Source organism: Leucopleurus acutus, assembly GCF_964270905.1.
Source record: "Leucopleurus acutus genome assembly, chromosome: 2".
In the NCBI taxonomy this organism is placed as follows: Eukaryota; Metazoa; Chordata; class Mammalia; order Artiodactyla; family Delphinidae; genus Leucopleurus; species Leucopleurus acutus.
This window is the reverse complement of record NC_139143.1, coordinates 95,866,388-95,882,649: the sequence shown is the minus strand read 5'-3', so window position 1 is coordinate 95,882,649 and position 16,262 is coordinate 95,866,388. Positions and strand designations below refer to the sequence as shown.

General features: G+C 36.2%; 1 protein-coding gene across 6 annotated transcripts in view; it reads left to right on the top strand.

Annotated features, from left to right (window-relative positions):
* Positions 1-16,262, top strand: part of CEPT1 (choline/ethanolamine phosphotransferase 1) — a 36,494-nt gene that overhangs the window by 477 nt on the left and 19,755 nt on the right. For 3 of the 6 annotated variants that reach the window (XM_082833072.1, XM_082833076.1, XM_082833077.1), the window contains exons 1-4: positions 31-67; positions 6,348-6,757; positions 10,943-11,090; positions 13,016-13,157. In XM_082833072.1, the coding sequence (XP_082689198.1) occupies positions 6,419-6,757; positions 10,943-11,090; positions 13,016-13,157 (629 nt within the window). In that variant the 5' untranslated portion in view covers positions 31-67; positions 6,348-6,418. Of the gene's footprint in view, positions 1-30; positions 149-6,347; positions 6,758-10,942; positions 11,091-13,015; positions 13,158-16,262 lie in introns of those variants that run through there. The other 3 variants (XM_082833075.1, XM_082833073.1, XM_082833074.1) reach the window with 3 other exon arrangements.

Genomic DNA, 16,262 nt, shown 5'->3' with positions numbered 1-16,262 from the left:
GGCAATCGCGAAAGTGTCGTGAATGTGCTGCCGCGGATCAGAGTCACTCAGTCGGCTGGAGGCGGAGGTCGGTTTCCAGGGGTGTGCTTTTGGGGGCCGGGGTAAGGCTGCGGGGCTCGCTCTTTGGAAAACGGCCAGGGTGTGAAGGGTATGTCCGGGGACACGACTCTCAAGAGGGCTGGAGAGATGGCTGCAAGCTCTGGGGTGGGGCATTGGAATATAGCTGTGTATGGACTCGCGCGAGGCAAACGCAGTCCTGCCTCGCGCTCGCTTGTGGGGAGGGCGAGGGGCGACTGCTCCTATGGTCCCGGATGGAGAGATTGATATGGGGCATTGCCAGCGGTAGAGTCCGGGGGCTGCTGTGCTGGGAGTCGGGGTGGGGAAAACCTCGGCGGCCCGGACTGGGCGGGCCGAGGGCGCTGCCCGCGCGGAACCGACCTTGGCTCTCAGGTCCACACCCTCCTGCTCAGGTGCTGCCAGGTCCACAAACGTATTACATCCTGTGCCGGATTTGCCTTCCCTTTGGAATACGGTGCTGGTGATTCGTGGCTAGGGCTGCACTTCTTGGTCAGCAACTTTTCTAGAAATTTCAGGATATATTGACAAGCTCTGAGGTTGCCAGCTAGGGCTTATTTCAGCAGTATTCTTGGAAGGAGAAAGGACAGGAGGGTTTGCTAGTCTTTGCCGGTATTCCAAGAATACTGGATGAATGGGATCTTTACGTTTAACTTGTTTTTTCTCCAATTCGGTGCTTGGCGTTTTTGTGTCATTTTTGACGTTTTGCATCATTGGTATTAATATATAATTTTGCTTGAAGTCTCAGTTCATTGATGAATCCTTGTTACGGTAGTAGGCAAATTCATAATTATCTTTAAACAAATGTTAGTGTCTTGTATGTGAACAAAGAATAAAGATTCGGTTTCTACTCTCATACTAGTAGGCATGTGTTCAGTGGAGGTGTTGAATTGAGTAACAACCCAAGTAAGACTGGTGAAGGCATTTAGGGCGTAAGGACTTTAGAACCATTGGCGTTCACGTAAAATTCCAGAAAACGAAGTTCTAAAAGCAGTTTGCTACATATTTGTTTTGTGCTGAGCAAAAGCTAGTCAGAAGCCCCTTGTACAACTTGTCTTTACAACCCTGCCATTTAAGAAATAAGCTAGATAAATATGCCTCTTGTATTAACCTGTTCTGACAGAGGTGTCTTTATTTGTTGTCCAGTTAATAGATTATTATTGAATATTTACAATTGTGGTTTCATAACTTCATTCTTCTTCCTCTCCCACACCCAGTCTCTTAAAATTTACGTTATAAACACTATTATATATTTGATATTTAACTGTAAACTTGTTTTATAACCGCAGTTATATTTTATTGCATAGTCAATGTGTTTTCTAGGCAGCAGTAGACTTCTTTAAGCTGGCTAAAGTGCCGGTGATGTTCTTTTTGAGGGTCACGCTGTGCTGTCTCTTTCAAGGGAATAGGAAAATAATCCACAAAATGTTAGGCTTTGTTTGTTTGTTTCTGGAGGAAGTTGCTTCCTTTTTTTTTAAGGAATGCAAGATTTCACTTCAGCAAAACAGTAGATCTAAATTGTGTTACACAGTACTGTTTTAGCTTCCAAGTCTGCTGAAAAGGCTTTTGTTTTTGCTAACTTGTTCTGTGTATCACTTGTTAGATAATGATGAATGTAATCCTGTGATCCTATTAGTTTTTTTTTAACTTGCTTTTTATAATTTGCTCTGCCTCCCAAATATTGTTCACCATTAGTATTTTCCTCTAGTCGTGCCATAAAAGTGGAAAGAGCTGTGTAGTCACCAGTTCCTGTGAGAGGACTATAAACATACTGCTGAATCAGCACAGCTCAAAACTTGGAACCCTTAGACATGGGAGGATGGGAATTTGGAATTTCACACTACAGGTTGGATATTGTGTAAGCTTACCTTATGCTCTGCTGAGCAGTTGGAGATTCCTTTTTTAGTGTGATACTTGTCAGGTGTTCCCCAGTGCTGAACACAGGAATAATGTAGGCAGCATGCTATTATCCTCAGCTGCTATAAGCACAGATGTTCTACATCATAGATTTAAGGTCCACGAATTTTGTATAATTTTAGTAAAGGTATTCATTAAATATCTCTGATTTTATTTTTTGTACCTTGGTTGGACTTTTCATATAAATATTCGTGCCTGCACAAAGAAGAATTTGGGTAGACCATATGTGCCCCCCTCCTCTGGACTCCCACAACAGTTTGTTCACAGTATAACTTAGCTGTTTACAAGACTCCCCACCACTACTTTGAGCTTGAGAGCATGGATGGCATATTTCAATCCTTCTGTTTCCTCAAGGGTCTAGAGCAACTAGGTGTTCATTAAATACTAGATGAACCATATTTGTTCATTGTTCCACAAATAAGTACTGATTACCTACCTGATGTTAGGTATGGTCTGGGATTCTGGGGAAAGAATATTAAGACATGCAAGGCCCCTGCACTCCTTTGTCTTACATACCAGTCTGGGGAAAAGACCAAAAAACAACAACATCTAGCAAAAAAGTTCAAAATGTGGTAAGTGCTATGAAAGGAGTATCACATTTGAGCCAGGTTATAGCAGAAGAGGGGAATTTGCTGACTACAAGTGGAAAGGTTACAATAGGTATAGGACAGTACAATAGGTATAGGATCAGTATTAACATAAACTGAATTCCAGGTGATGAGAATTTTTAAACGTTTAAAATACTCACTTTTACTTTTACAATTTATCAGAACATTTCCTCAGTTAACAAATAGGCTGTGCTACAAAATTATAGGAATCTTTTCAAGCTAATTGATGGCTTTCTATAACATCAGAATAAAATCTTAATTCCTTGCCAAAGTCTATAAACCTCTGCATTGTCTGGCTTTTCAAACTTTATTTTATCCCACTCTTTCATATGGTTTACTACTGCCCCGCCATAGTGATCCCAGAGGTATGAATAAGAAAGATAAGCTCACTCTTGGGTCAGGGCCTGTTCTCCCTTTCTTGGACTGTTCTTCCCCTTGCTCTTGGAATGGCTAGCTCCTTCTCTTCCTCTGAATTTGGTATAAATGCTTCGTCTTCATCGTCTTCAACCACCTTATCTAATAAACTGTGCACCTCAACTATTTCCTGGCTCCATACCTTGTTTTCTCCATAGTGCCCATCACAGTGTGTAATGTTATTTGCTTGTTTACCTTCTTTTAGTTATTTTCCCATTGGACATGGGAGCTGGGACCATGTCTGTCTTGTTTACTGCACTCAGATATTGGTTGAATGCGTTTGAAACTTGGAATCCATTTTCTCATAAAAACTTAGGACTGGTGGCTAGGTTTCTAGGCTAACCAGCAATAATTTTAATTTCTTGCATTAATTTTTTAGTTCCTTATAGTGTGGGTAGAAAAATGACATTTTCTCCCCAACCTTTTGGGCATAAGCTTGACGTCAGATAAAAATCTCAAGTGGCTAAAGTAATTTTTGTAATGTTTGTACCTCCTTTCCATATTCCCATCTCACATCCTTTTCCTTTTTCTCTCCATAGAGTTTGCTTTTCTATTGTAGCAACCTACACTGTCCTGCTCCCTTGGTATGCTTGCTTTTCACTTGCTGAAATTCAGAAATGCCTCTTTTCTCCTGATACGGTTTTCGTGGCAATAGCCTCCTGGTCTCAGGTGATGGGAGGAAGGAACAGTGGAGATGGATCTGTGGTAGTGACAGCAACCTCTGTGGCTACCTGTTGAAAGCAAAGTAGCTAACTATATATGTCAGTGGCAACATGTATCTGAATTTTTATTTGAAATCTTGTTACTAATAAGCTTCATGGAGACAGTGTTCCAAATTGAAATATTCTTTTTTTTAATGTATGAATTATATAATGACTAGATCTAGAAAGGTTTGTCAAAATGTAGATTTTTCTAAAAGAGAAATAGAAGGAAAAAAAAAATCTAGGTCAGAAGGGGAAAACACTTAGAAGGAAGGTATCAGTTTATCAAATAGTCCTGCCAAATGCTCAAACTTAAAACCATTAGGATCAGTTGCTTGTAGCTGTTTAGTGCCAAAAGCAGGCCAGCATCCTCAATATGTCACTTTTTAACTATAGGAGAATGAAACACTGCAATAATAAAATATAAATTGAGTTGGCTAAACTTTTTATTACCATTTTAAGTGGAAATCCATAAGAGCTGATTGATTATAGCTCACCAAATATGAAAATACATCATTCAATTTGACTTTTGAAAATTTGACTGCTTTATAGTACAGTATTTTGGTGGTTATCAGTCTGTCATTTCATCTAAAATGATTTTGTAACCAGTTGTTTGACATTGTATAAATATTACTTTAAAACAGTTTTAATCAGTTGCTTTTGGTACAGTTGGGTGTGTGGAAGAATTCTTTGAAATAGTAGGAAATTAGCTTTCATTTGACTTGGCTTGAAAATTATTACAATATTTTTATTTCAGAGCACTTCAGTTAAATTGGGGTACTGATGATTCTTTATAGATTCTTGAAAATTTATTTAAGTCAGTTAATGACTACAATAACTATTCTCTAAACCAATTATTGAGATACATGATTGACTGAGGTTTGGGATGCCACTTTAGATCATTCGTGACATTGAAATTTTGGAATTTCTTGTTTTTGCGAATAGAGAGAAGTCGTGGGCATGTTTTGCTACCAGGTCCATTGTTGAGATGTCCTAGACCCTGTATCACATTCTGTGTTCCCACAGTGCAGCATTTCCGGGAATTTCATATTGCATTCTGGATAGCTTTCTGCCAGGAGATCAGAGTACACCTGTGTTGGTTCAATGCCACTACCCTTTTAGTTCCATTAAGATTTTCTTTTTTTTTTTTTCCTTTTTTAATCCTTTAATGGCTTCTCTTCCTGCTCACTAACCATGAGTTTCCCACAAGGTTCTTTATTCTTTTCCTTTTCTCTTCATACTTAATGCCTTCAAGAAATTTTCTACTTTCTAGTCTTTAACTAGACTTCAGCTTCCAAGTTGAAAACTTGAAATTTCTCTCTCTTACCCAAACTCCAGTCATTTGATTTTGTCTAAAACATCTCTACTTAAAAGTTGCATGTATGTCTTTCCTACTCTCATCCCGAGATCCCCTCTCACCCACACCCGCCAAAAGCCAAAATAACAAACTGATTTTCCTTCCAAACTCACCTTTTTGACAGTAGTACCACTAGTCTTTGACTGTTGATTTCTTTTTTCTTCTACTTATTTACCCCTCATATCTAATTCCTAAGTACCTCCTCTTGATTCTTCCTTCTAAGTAGAAATTACTTATAGATTTGACTGTCTTTCATATTTCCATTTTTACCACCCTACTCTAGGCCCTCACCACTTCATACCTTTGATATCACCATACCGATTTTTAAGTGTTAAACTTGTCATTGTTTTCTTACATTGCTTAATAACTTATGATAATTATGTTATTTCTGATCTTTTCGAAGTCAAGTGCAAGTACTTCAGGGATTTAAGATTTTTTATGAACAGTCATCACTTAATGCAGTTACAGTTTTTTCTTACTACTTCAATTTATCAGGTCACTGCTAACACATAAATAGTGTCCTCTTAAAGTTAATTTTTTTCATTGTTGTTTATCCCCTCCTGGAATATCATTTATATCCCTTTCCACTAATAAATTTTATCTTTTAATTTAAACAGAAACCTTGTGTTTGTTTGAACCTTTCTTACCAGCTGTGTGAGTTTGGAAAAGTTAATTAGCCTCTCTGTGCTTTAGTGTCACTTTCTGTAAAAATAGGGATAATTAATAGTCTTTACCTTCTTTGGTTGTTGAGAGGATTAGATGAGTTAATATATAAAACTTGCTTAAAGTTTTTAGTACCTAGTAAGTGCTCAATAAATATTATCTATTCACATTAAATAAATATCTAGTTTAAGACCCATTTGATTCAAGTCATTCCTCCACTATTAAGACTAATTTGCTAGCTGTCTTTGAGTATGCCTTGGACCTCAGTTTCCATATATGTGAAATGATTAGGTCATTTTTAGGATTTTTTTTCGATTTATACTACTGAAAGTGTGAGATAGAAACAAGAAGATCATGAGCTTCGAAGTCAGGTAAACTATAAGGTAACAGGAAGCATATTACTATTAAAATTCTTAATATTTTTCACTTAAAGGTGAGGTTATATGACTTCTTTTGGCTTACATCATCAATAAGAATTAGAGCTAAAAACAGATCCCTGGTGTTCTGATCACTGTTTAATATGTAATATTCTGTTACCAGTTTGATTTTTTGTTTAATTTACTGACATTGATATAAATAGTGGCTGATGAATATATCTTTTTTTTCCCCCAGGTAAAGACTATCCACAAAAAGCTATAAAACAAGATAAATTATACTCCCTAAATTAAAAAAAGGCAAGATCCATGAGCGGGCATCGGTCAACAAGGAGACGATGTGGAGATTCTCACCCGGAGTCCCCTTTGGGCTTCGGGCATATGAGTACTCCAGGGTGTGTATTAAATAAATTGTTTCAGTTACCTACACCACCATTGTCAAGACACCAACTTAAGCGGCTAGAAGAACACAGGTATCAGAGTGCTGGACGGTCCCTGCTTGAGCCCTTAATGCAAGGGTATTGGGAATGGCTAGTTGGAAGAGTTCCCTCCTGGATTGCCCCAAATCTCATCACGATCATTGGATTGTCAATAAACATCTGTACAACTGTTTTATTAGTCTTCTACTGTCCTACAGCTACAGAGCAGGTAAGAGGAATTTCTTTAATAACAGATATAAACATTTATTGCATGCCAGAAACCCTATAATTGGGATTTTTAGGTCATTTAACTAAAGGTAAGATAATCTGACAGCCATTTGTCAACTGTTTTAAAGTATCCTATCATATATATCATTAATAAAGCTCATAGCTACAACCTACTTTATATACACTATGCTTATGAGAAACCAGAAGCAAAGTGTGGACTCTGATCCCAGTAGATAAATTAATGTTAGTTGAGACTAACATGTAAAATATTCCTTTAAAATCAGTAAGTCTCAATTCTTTAAAAAAGAGTTTTATCCCATTTTTTTAAAAATGGCTAGTAAAGTCTTAGCAAAGTTTAAAATGATCAGAGAGGAAAGTCTGTGGTAGTAAGATGGCACAGCTATAAATCAGTCTTATCAAAAGTATTCTCTTGATTCCAGTAAGAGTTATTGAATATCCCTTTTACCTTCCTGTAAACATATGTGGCTGATAACCTCAGGAGTATCTCTCTTATTCTAAGAAGGCAAAAGAAGTGTAAGAAAGAAACAGTATAATGTATTTCCTGCTGTGGTATCCTGCTATGGCTGCCATTTAAAAAAGGGAAGCATGGTACTGCTTACAAAGACTCTCCCTGGGCCTTCTCAAATATAAGTCTCTCCACTGCTATTCCCTCTTTTACTTTCTCTACTCACTTCCTAAAACCAAAACTGAAACTAGAGCCCTTCATCTGAATGGGTAAATTAATGTTTAATTGATTTTAAAATGTTCTTGTCAAAAAGTGAACTGGGTAAATTGATGTTTAATTGATTTTAAAATATTCTTGTCAAAAAGCGAACTAAGGTAGTTAGGTAGATGAAGGAGAATCAAAAACATTTATTGTTCCTGTATTAATCAGAATGATCAGCCACAGGTAAATCAAGAGGATAGAAGGTGATCCTCAACTAAAGCTGTTAAAAGTGACTGAACCATGTAAATCGTAATGGCCACAACATTCCTTGTCTTGTTTTAACCTTGAAGTAATTTTTTTAATGTAGTCTTTTCAGATGATTTTTTGAGGTAAAATTATCACCATTCAATCCTTTATACCTTTCTGTTTTCATTAATTCATTTGTTACCACATATAGCTCTTAAAGTATCTGTTGAGGGTCACAGTTACCTATAAAACATACTTTATTTTTTGTCTTTTGCCAGATGTTTATTTTCCCCTGACAATTGAATACCTTTATCTTAATTCCTCTTTTACTATACAGGTACAGTTTATACAGACTGTATGGATAAATTTCTGGTTTCCCCTCATTTTCTTAACTGTCTTGCTTTACATTAATCAATAAACTTAAAAATAAACACCAGTACAATTGCTTAAATATGTGCTGGGATTCTTTATCACATTCTTCGAGCTGTTTTACTCTTGGCTTACTTGAGGACCTGACATATACTTCCAGAGGAATCTGGTCCAGATCTCGCACATCTTTAGAGGCATAGAAGAACAGGGAACTGGGTTGGTTCCAGTTGAAGCCTTCTAAATCCTAAACTAGTTCCAGGATGGGGATCAGGGAGTGAGAGCAGGGTGGAGGGTAGCTTGGCCACGAATAGTCATTTATTCAACACCCAGAGTATACCAGGCACCATGTTCCCTATAATACTTTTCCTCATCCTCTCTTCTTAAGTGATTTGGAATTATTAGAGTAACCTTAGAATTAGTTAAATCTTTGGGGAAACTTCCAGAATAGGAGCTACACTAATCACAGAGAACTTTTCAGAATGCTGCTGGGAGGACTCAAGGTGGGATATGACTGTACAGTAATAATTCCCTGATTGATATATTCAGTGTATCAGGCTCTTAACCCAGCTGAGACCAGACTGGCTCCTGAATGAGAAGGCTTTCTTCTTAAAACACCTATGAGAGTTGTGAAATAATGGAAACAAGGAAGAAATACATAAATATAAGTTTAGTGTTCTACAGATTCACCGGAAGAAAGAAAAGTCCAAAGATAAGAAGGCTTTGCTCTCTCTTATATATGTAATAACCATCTTGCCATTTTCTAGGATTATGTATATACTAATACTTGAAGTTGTCTCTGTTCCAGAGTAACACTTTTCCCCATTAAAATCCTAAAACCGCCAAGAAGTTCCTTGTTTTCTAGTCCCCTAAAGCAGTACTGTTCAATAGAAATTTCTGTGATGATGGTAGTGTTCTGTGTCTGTGTTGTCTGATACGGAGGCCATAGATACTTCTGGCTATTGAACACTTGAAATGTACCTAGCAACTGAGGAACTGAATTTTTGGTTTTATTTAATTTTAATAAATTTAAACTAAAATAATCACAGATGGCTGGCTAATGGCCATTATAGGACATTACAGGACAGCTCTGGAGAGTTACTGGATTCCTCTAAGAGTAAGAAGCAGTAGACCCAAAGTCTAGAAAGGTAGAGTTCTTAGTCACATAAGATAAATCACTTAGTCCAGTGTGCTGGCATGTAAACTATGGTTACATAACCACAGTTATTGTTTTCCAGGTTGGTAACTCGAACCTGGGGGAGGTATATACGATGATCCTTTTAGCAACCTCAGTGTTTTAAAATATGAGATTCCAAGAAAACATTTAAGAGAAGATCTTTACCTTTAATAACTGAGATCTAAATAGACCTCTGTCAGAGAGATACCTTTTTGCAGTGCAGAATATACTGAATATTTTTTGCAGCTCTGAGTAGTTTTAATTTGCAGCCCTGAGCATTTAATACGGTTAACTTGATAACCAATATCTGAGAAATATCTTGTGGTTTTAAGATTTTTTTCATGGCCTGGGCATGGGAAAATAGTAAAAAGTGATGCAAAACACTCTGACACATTCTTACGGAGAACAGACCAAATAGAAGCTCTCCTTTTTTATTTATTTATTTATTTTATTTGTTTTTGGCTGCATTGGGTCTCTTGCTGCACACAGGCTTTCTCTAGTTGCAGCGAGCGGGGGCTACTCTTCATTGTGGTGCACAGGCTTCTCGTTGTGGTAGCTTCTCTTGTTGTTCAGTACAGGCTCTAGGCGCACGGGCTTCAGTAGTTGTGGCAGGCGGGCTCAGTAGTGTGGCTTGTGGGCTCTAGAGCGCAGACTCAGTAGTTGTGGTGCATGGGCTTAGTTGTTGCTCCGCGGCATGTGGGATCTTCCCAGACCAGGGCTCGAATCCGTGTCCCCTGCATTGGCAGGCAGATTCTTTACCACTGCACCACCAGGGAAGTCCCAAAGCTCTCCTTTTTTAGTTCACTACATTTAAATTCAATATTAGTGGTTCAGTTTCTGTCTGGGAAAAGAGAAACCATTCCTTGAAAATGTGACCATAAATATTTGAAAAATAATATAAGCACTCTGTCTAGTAAGTAGATCATTATTTTCCTAGTGTTGTTTCATGGAACATTGAAGAGATGCCTAGAGCCCATGCTCCGCAACAAGGAAAGCCACCGCAGTGAGAAGCCTGCACACCACAACAAAGAGTAGTCCCCGCTCGCCGCAACTAGGGAAAGCCCGCCCACAGCAACGAAGACCCAACACAGCCAAAAATTAAAAAAATAAAAATAAATAAAATAAATAAATTTATAAAAAATAATAAATAAGTTACATGTTCAAATAAGTTTGGGAAATGGCAGCATGTTGTATCCCCCTTGAATATGCACAATAGGCATTAGTGAATAATCACAATATGCATTAGCAATCTGAATGGCTGGAGGAAGTCCAGCAATTAAGAAATCTGTTTAACATTGTTTAATCCAATGTTTCCCAAGTGAGTTTAGCATGGAAATTTTATTTTCGTGTAATACCTATAAGCGTCTTGAAAGATACAATTTGGGAAAAACTGTACTGGGTTATTCATTAATTGATTCGTAGAATCTAAATGTTAGGAGAGATCTTATAGAAGTTACCTAGCCTAATCTCTCATGGGATTTCTGTATTATCCCTGTGAAGTAGTTAATCCAGCATCTGTTTGAGTACTCCTACAAAGCAAGGAATTTTAATTCTCGTATAATTCTGATTGTTTACAGAAGTTTTTCATTATGTAGCACCTGGATCTTCTCTCCCATAGCCTCCAACTTCTCTGAAAAATGAAGATAAAATATCTGCAAGTAAAAATATATTAGCCAGATATAGTAATTAATATGTCTTATTACTCTTGCTTTTCTTATTTTATTTCACAGGCACCTCTGTGGGCGTATATTGCTTGTGCATGTGGTCTTTTCATTTACCAGTCTTTGGATGCTATAGATGGGAAACAGGCAAGAAGAACCAATAGCAGTTCTCCTTTGGGAGAACTTTTTGATCATGGGTGTGATTCACTATCAACAGGTATTGTTGATTTTTTAATATTAATGATTAGCAGAGTTAAAAGGAATATGATAAACAGTGATAATAAGATAAATAAGAGGTTCCTGGTGTTATAATAGTTATCAGAGTAAGTGGTTTTTTGTATTACAAGTTTTAGTATTTTCAAAAATATAAATCTGGTTAATATTTGTTCATTATTTGGTGGTATTGGGAAATTTAGAAATTAATTTCTACTTGTTATTTTTAACCCTATATATTATTGTTTTGACACCTGTTGTTTTGAAATTCTAAGGGCATAATTGTTATCATGGAAAAATCTCATAAATTATAGATGAGAGTTCAATAATGCGAGACTAGGAATTTGTAGTCTTTATATTTAAATGGATGTTATGTAGACATGTAAAATTATGTTGTAGACTTGGAGTATAACGTGATAATGGGCTTGGATGAAAAGACTAGAAAAAAAATACACTAAGGTGCTAGCAATAGATAAGTTACTATAATTAGATTATATGTGTTATGTCTTTATTTGTACCATTTAAAAAATAATATTTCGGTAGTTTTTTAGAGGGAAAAAAGAAATTTAGAAATTAAGTGACAGTTTCTAACTAGTCTTCCTTTGAAGAAATCCCCTCACCCTGACTTCCCACCCACCCCCGACACACACACACTTATTTTTTATTTAGCAGCTCAGTTGGTTTCTTGTCATTTGGCATAGCATTTAAAATATTTTAAAAGAAGCAAACAAAAACCCTTGATGGTTTTACCTTGTGAACTCAGATTCACATACGTAGGTGTATGTTAAAATCATTGTTTCAGTGTATCCTGACAGCAGCTTGCTTAGTAGAGGGGAAGGAACAGCTAAGCTCTTATAAAGGCTAGTTGGGCATCTTGAAAGGCTATTATAATTTAATTAGTTGGCAGCAGAATGATAGGTGTCCTGTTTTTTAAGTGATAGTCATTTTTGCATTAGTAGTTTGAGTTCCAGACTTTTATAGGAAGTCCTTTTTTTTAATGTATATTACCCATAATGAAATCTGCTAAATAAGAAAAGACAACTATCTATCTAAAGCTAGTAGGTCCCTTTGTGAATTATCTAGACCTTTTGTTTTTCTTTCTTTTTGACCTTCTGCCTTGTAATTTTTCACTGCTAACTGGTATTATAGAGTTGGGGGAATACAGACATACCTCAGAGATATTGTGGGTTCGGTTCCAGACCACTGCAATAAATATTGCAATAAAGCGAGACACACAAATTTTTTTGGTTTCCAATGTATATAAATGATATTTTTACACTACACTTTAGTCTATTAACTGTGCCAGTAGCATTATGTCTGAAAAAACAATGTACATACCTTAATTAAAAAATACTTTATTGCTAAAAGAATGCTATCATCTGAGCCTTCAGCAAGTTGTAATCTTTTTGCAGTAGTAACATCAAAGATCACTGATCAGAAATCATCATGACAAATATAATAATAATGAAAAAAGTTTGAAATATTTTAAGAATTACCGAAATGTGACACAGAGATAACTAAGTGAACAAATGCTGTTGGAAAAAAAAAGGCACTGATAGACTTGCTCAATGCAGGGTTGCCATAAACCTTTAACTGGTTAAAAAAAAAAAAAAAGACAGTATCTGGAAGCATAGTATCTGCAAAGTGTAATAAAATGAGATATGCCTGTACTCCAAAAAATGCTAAAGTATTTTAGTTGCTTTCAAGAAGTTTGGTTCCACTAAGTGGTGTAGTGAAAGAAGAGATCGGAATTACAGGGTAAATGATAATGTAAAAGATGATATCCTACTTTCCTGTTTGCATAGATAACTGAGAGAAGATTGTACGTTCACAGCATGTTTTCTTTTTGCCTCATGTAAAATCATTTCCAGCTCAGTTAATGTTTGTTATTCAGATTTTTCAGTTTTCATTGTGATCTTTCTTTTTCAGTTTTCGTGGTTCTTGGAACTTGTATTGCAGTGCAACTGGGGACAAACCCTGACTGGATGTTTTTTTGTTGTTTTGCTGGGACATTCATGTTCTATTGTGCACATTGGCAAACATATGTTTCTGGAACATTGCGATTTGGAATGTAAGTAACACTTAATGGTGATTTTGTTTTCTCTTTCAAATATGTAGAATGTTGCTTATAGGTATTTGAGTATTAGGACTTGATTAAATCACTAGTTCAGTAAATAAAAGACGTTTAAAACTCTCGTTATTTAGCTACTATGTAACGGTCTCAATCATGTGTCCTTCTGTCACACTTTTTAAAAGGAAATATTAGAACCTCCCAACCAATATTTTTAAAGTAACATGAAAAACAGTAGGCCCTTCACTCATATCCACTGTATTTCCCTCAGACAAATTCATTTTTCTTTTTCCCCACTGTTATTCACCTTAACACTATGTTTTACTTTGACACATGAAAATGTATTTTCAGGAAAGAAAAGATAGTTTATGAAAGCAAAGAGCAACTCTTATCTCCAAATATCATAGCTTAATTAGATTTTATTCTTTTCACATCGTTTTATTTATGAATCTATAAATATCTAAGCTCTTAATAATTTAGTGGATATGAGCACACCATATAGATTAGTACTGCCAACAAAATGGCTAACAATTTAAAAAATGAAATAGAAACATTCTTCACACTCCGAAGTGAATAGTTCCTGCGTGGTGATTAGTACTTTTCCGTAAATATTAATGAGTAAACCAGTCTTGGAACAATGTTAAGGATGGAATTCACCAACTGGTGTTTAATTAAGTATCACAGATCCTATTTACACTGCTTAAGTTAGTCTTTTATTTTTTTCACGGTGTAGGATTAAAAGATAACTTGAGAAAAGACTCTGAAAACTTCATGGAATATCAAAATAAAAATCTTGATGTCAAATGATAGGAGAATATCTTAACCTAATTTTCATTAAGGCAAATAATTAATGAATTTTAAAATTTTAGATCACTGATAAACTTAGTTTTCTAGGCCTTGAAAAAGCCAGAATGCATAGAAATTTTTAGCTGTTCCCTACAAGTTCACTTCAGGTGATTTTTGCTAACCTTATTTAAATAGAATTTAAGATGTTCTTATGACAGTAAATGAATAATTATTAATACTTTGGATGTTAACTAAAAGACATGTCTTGGAAGAATTTAAAGATAAAAGGATTTAGAGAACATGTTTAAGGCACATCTCAAGTGACAATAGTGGACATGAGTGTCCAGTTGAAAACTGTATGCCTGTGCATTCATCAGCAGTTTATAAAATGATCTATGCTCAGAAAATATTGAAGATATCTGATATTAGAAAAGAGCAGTAATCAAAAATATTATATGCAGATGTTTTTCCTCAATATTTTCATAGCCTTTACATTATCTCAGTAATGTTTTCATAGTTTTTTTCTGCTTTAGGTAAAAACCACAAATTATGATAGACTTCTAGGATCACTTGGTTTGTCCTAATTCAGTTTTAATTGTTTGTGATGTTACTGTTTTCAAAAATAGAAGAATTTATAGTATCTGTTTTTCACATAGTTTATGTTTCATTGGTTATTATCTCACAGTTAACTTTCAAACCCTTATTTTGAAACCTTATCTAGCCCTAACTTATTTTCTTTCCCTTTCAAGTAAAGCAGCACCAGCTACATGGTGTAGGAACTGAAGGAAGGAAAGAAAATGAACCGTGGAAGCAAGGGAAGAGTTAAATAGACAGTGTTTTTAGCAGTGATTTGCTATCACAACTTTCTTTTTGCCGGTCTTAAAATTTCCCTTGCAGTGTATTCCTTTGATGAAATATATACTTGAAGAACTGAAAGCAGTTCTATATTGTTAAATCATAAGATGTTTACAGGGGTGTGGCAGGAGATAAGGCTGGAGAAGATCCAGAAAATTGAGGGCCTTCTATGTCCTGCTGAGGGCTTTTAATCCTGAATCTACTGAGAACCTTTGCAGGACCTAAAGCAGGGAAATGACAAAAGTACCTTTTGGAAATATCAGTCTAGCAACAATTTGGAGGGTGAATTGGAGTGAGCTGTGACAGAAGTAAGAAGATCCCTTAGGAGGCATCAGCATAATTAAATGTGAGGAACAATGAAATCTGAACTAGCACAATGACAGTGCTATCGAAGAGAAAGGGATAAGTTGGAGAGAGACTTAAGAGGTAGAAACTGTAGGACATAGTCTGTATTTGGTTATGGAGAATGAATGAGAGAGCAGAGACTGGAATGACTCCCAGTTCCCCTCCTTGGGTGGTTGGATGGAAGGTGGAGAAAGGCCCTGCAGGGAGAGGAACCTATTCAAAGGAATAGTTTTATCTAGAACACGTATGTGAGGGATTTTAGACATCCAAATAGAATGAGAATAGCAGAAAACATAGAGAGCAAGCCTAGAAAGAAGCCCATGAAAATTATTGAACAGCCAGAGTAGGAGGAGGCATACCAGAATGAAAAGCCAGTAGAGGGATGAATTTCAAAAGAGAACAATGCTAAGTGCTGCCAAGACTCAAAATGAGGCCAGACTGTAGGGAACAGAAGTGAACAAAATAAATAAGCACACAGTTAATACAGGTTACTTATAAAATGTGTAGCTGGGATGGGAAGGAGCAAGGTATCAGAGAAGCAAACATGGGCTCAAAGGAAGAAGGGGTTTGTATTTTTAATGGGAAAATTTTGAACATACAGAAGAAAGCGACTTAGAAAAGAGATTGAAGACACCTGAAGAAAGGGAGGGGTGATTTATCGAGCTTAGACTGCTAAAAATGCAGGACCCAAAGGAGTAGAGTATCAGGCAGTTAGGACTAGATTAGGAGCACACTCTCCCTCTGAAACTGTAGTGCTTCCTTATAATAGTGTGGAAAAATATCTAGAAATATCGAGACCAGCTGGACTTAATTTCTCAGTTTAAATTAAATATTTGTATTGTAAAGGATTTTTTTTAAATCGACTTTATTTATTTATTTATTTAAATTGGCCGCAGCTTGTGGAATCTTAGTTCCCCCGACAAGGGATCGAACATGCGCCCTTGGCAGTGAAAGCATGGAGTCTTAACCACTGGACCTCCAAGGAGTTCCCTAAGGGATTGGTTTTGATTTGGGAAAACTGTATACAGTTTTCTGAAATCTTGCATCCACATTAAAGCAACACCGAATTTAGTTATTTTTAAAATTAAAAGCAAGCTACAACCTTCATAGAAATATACT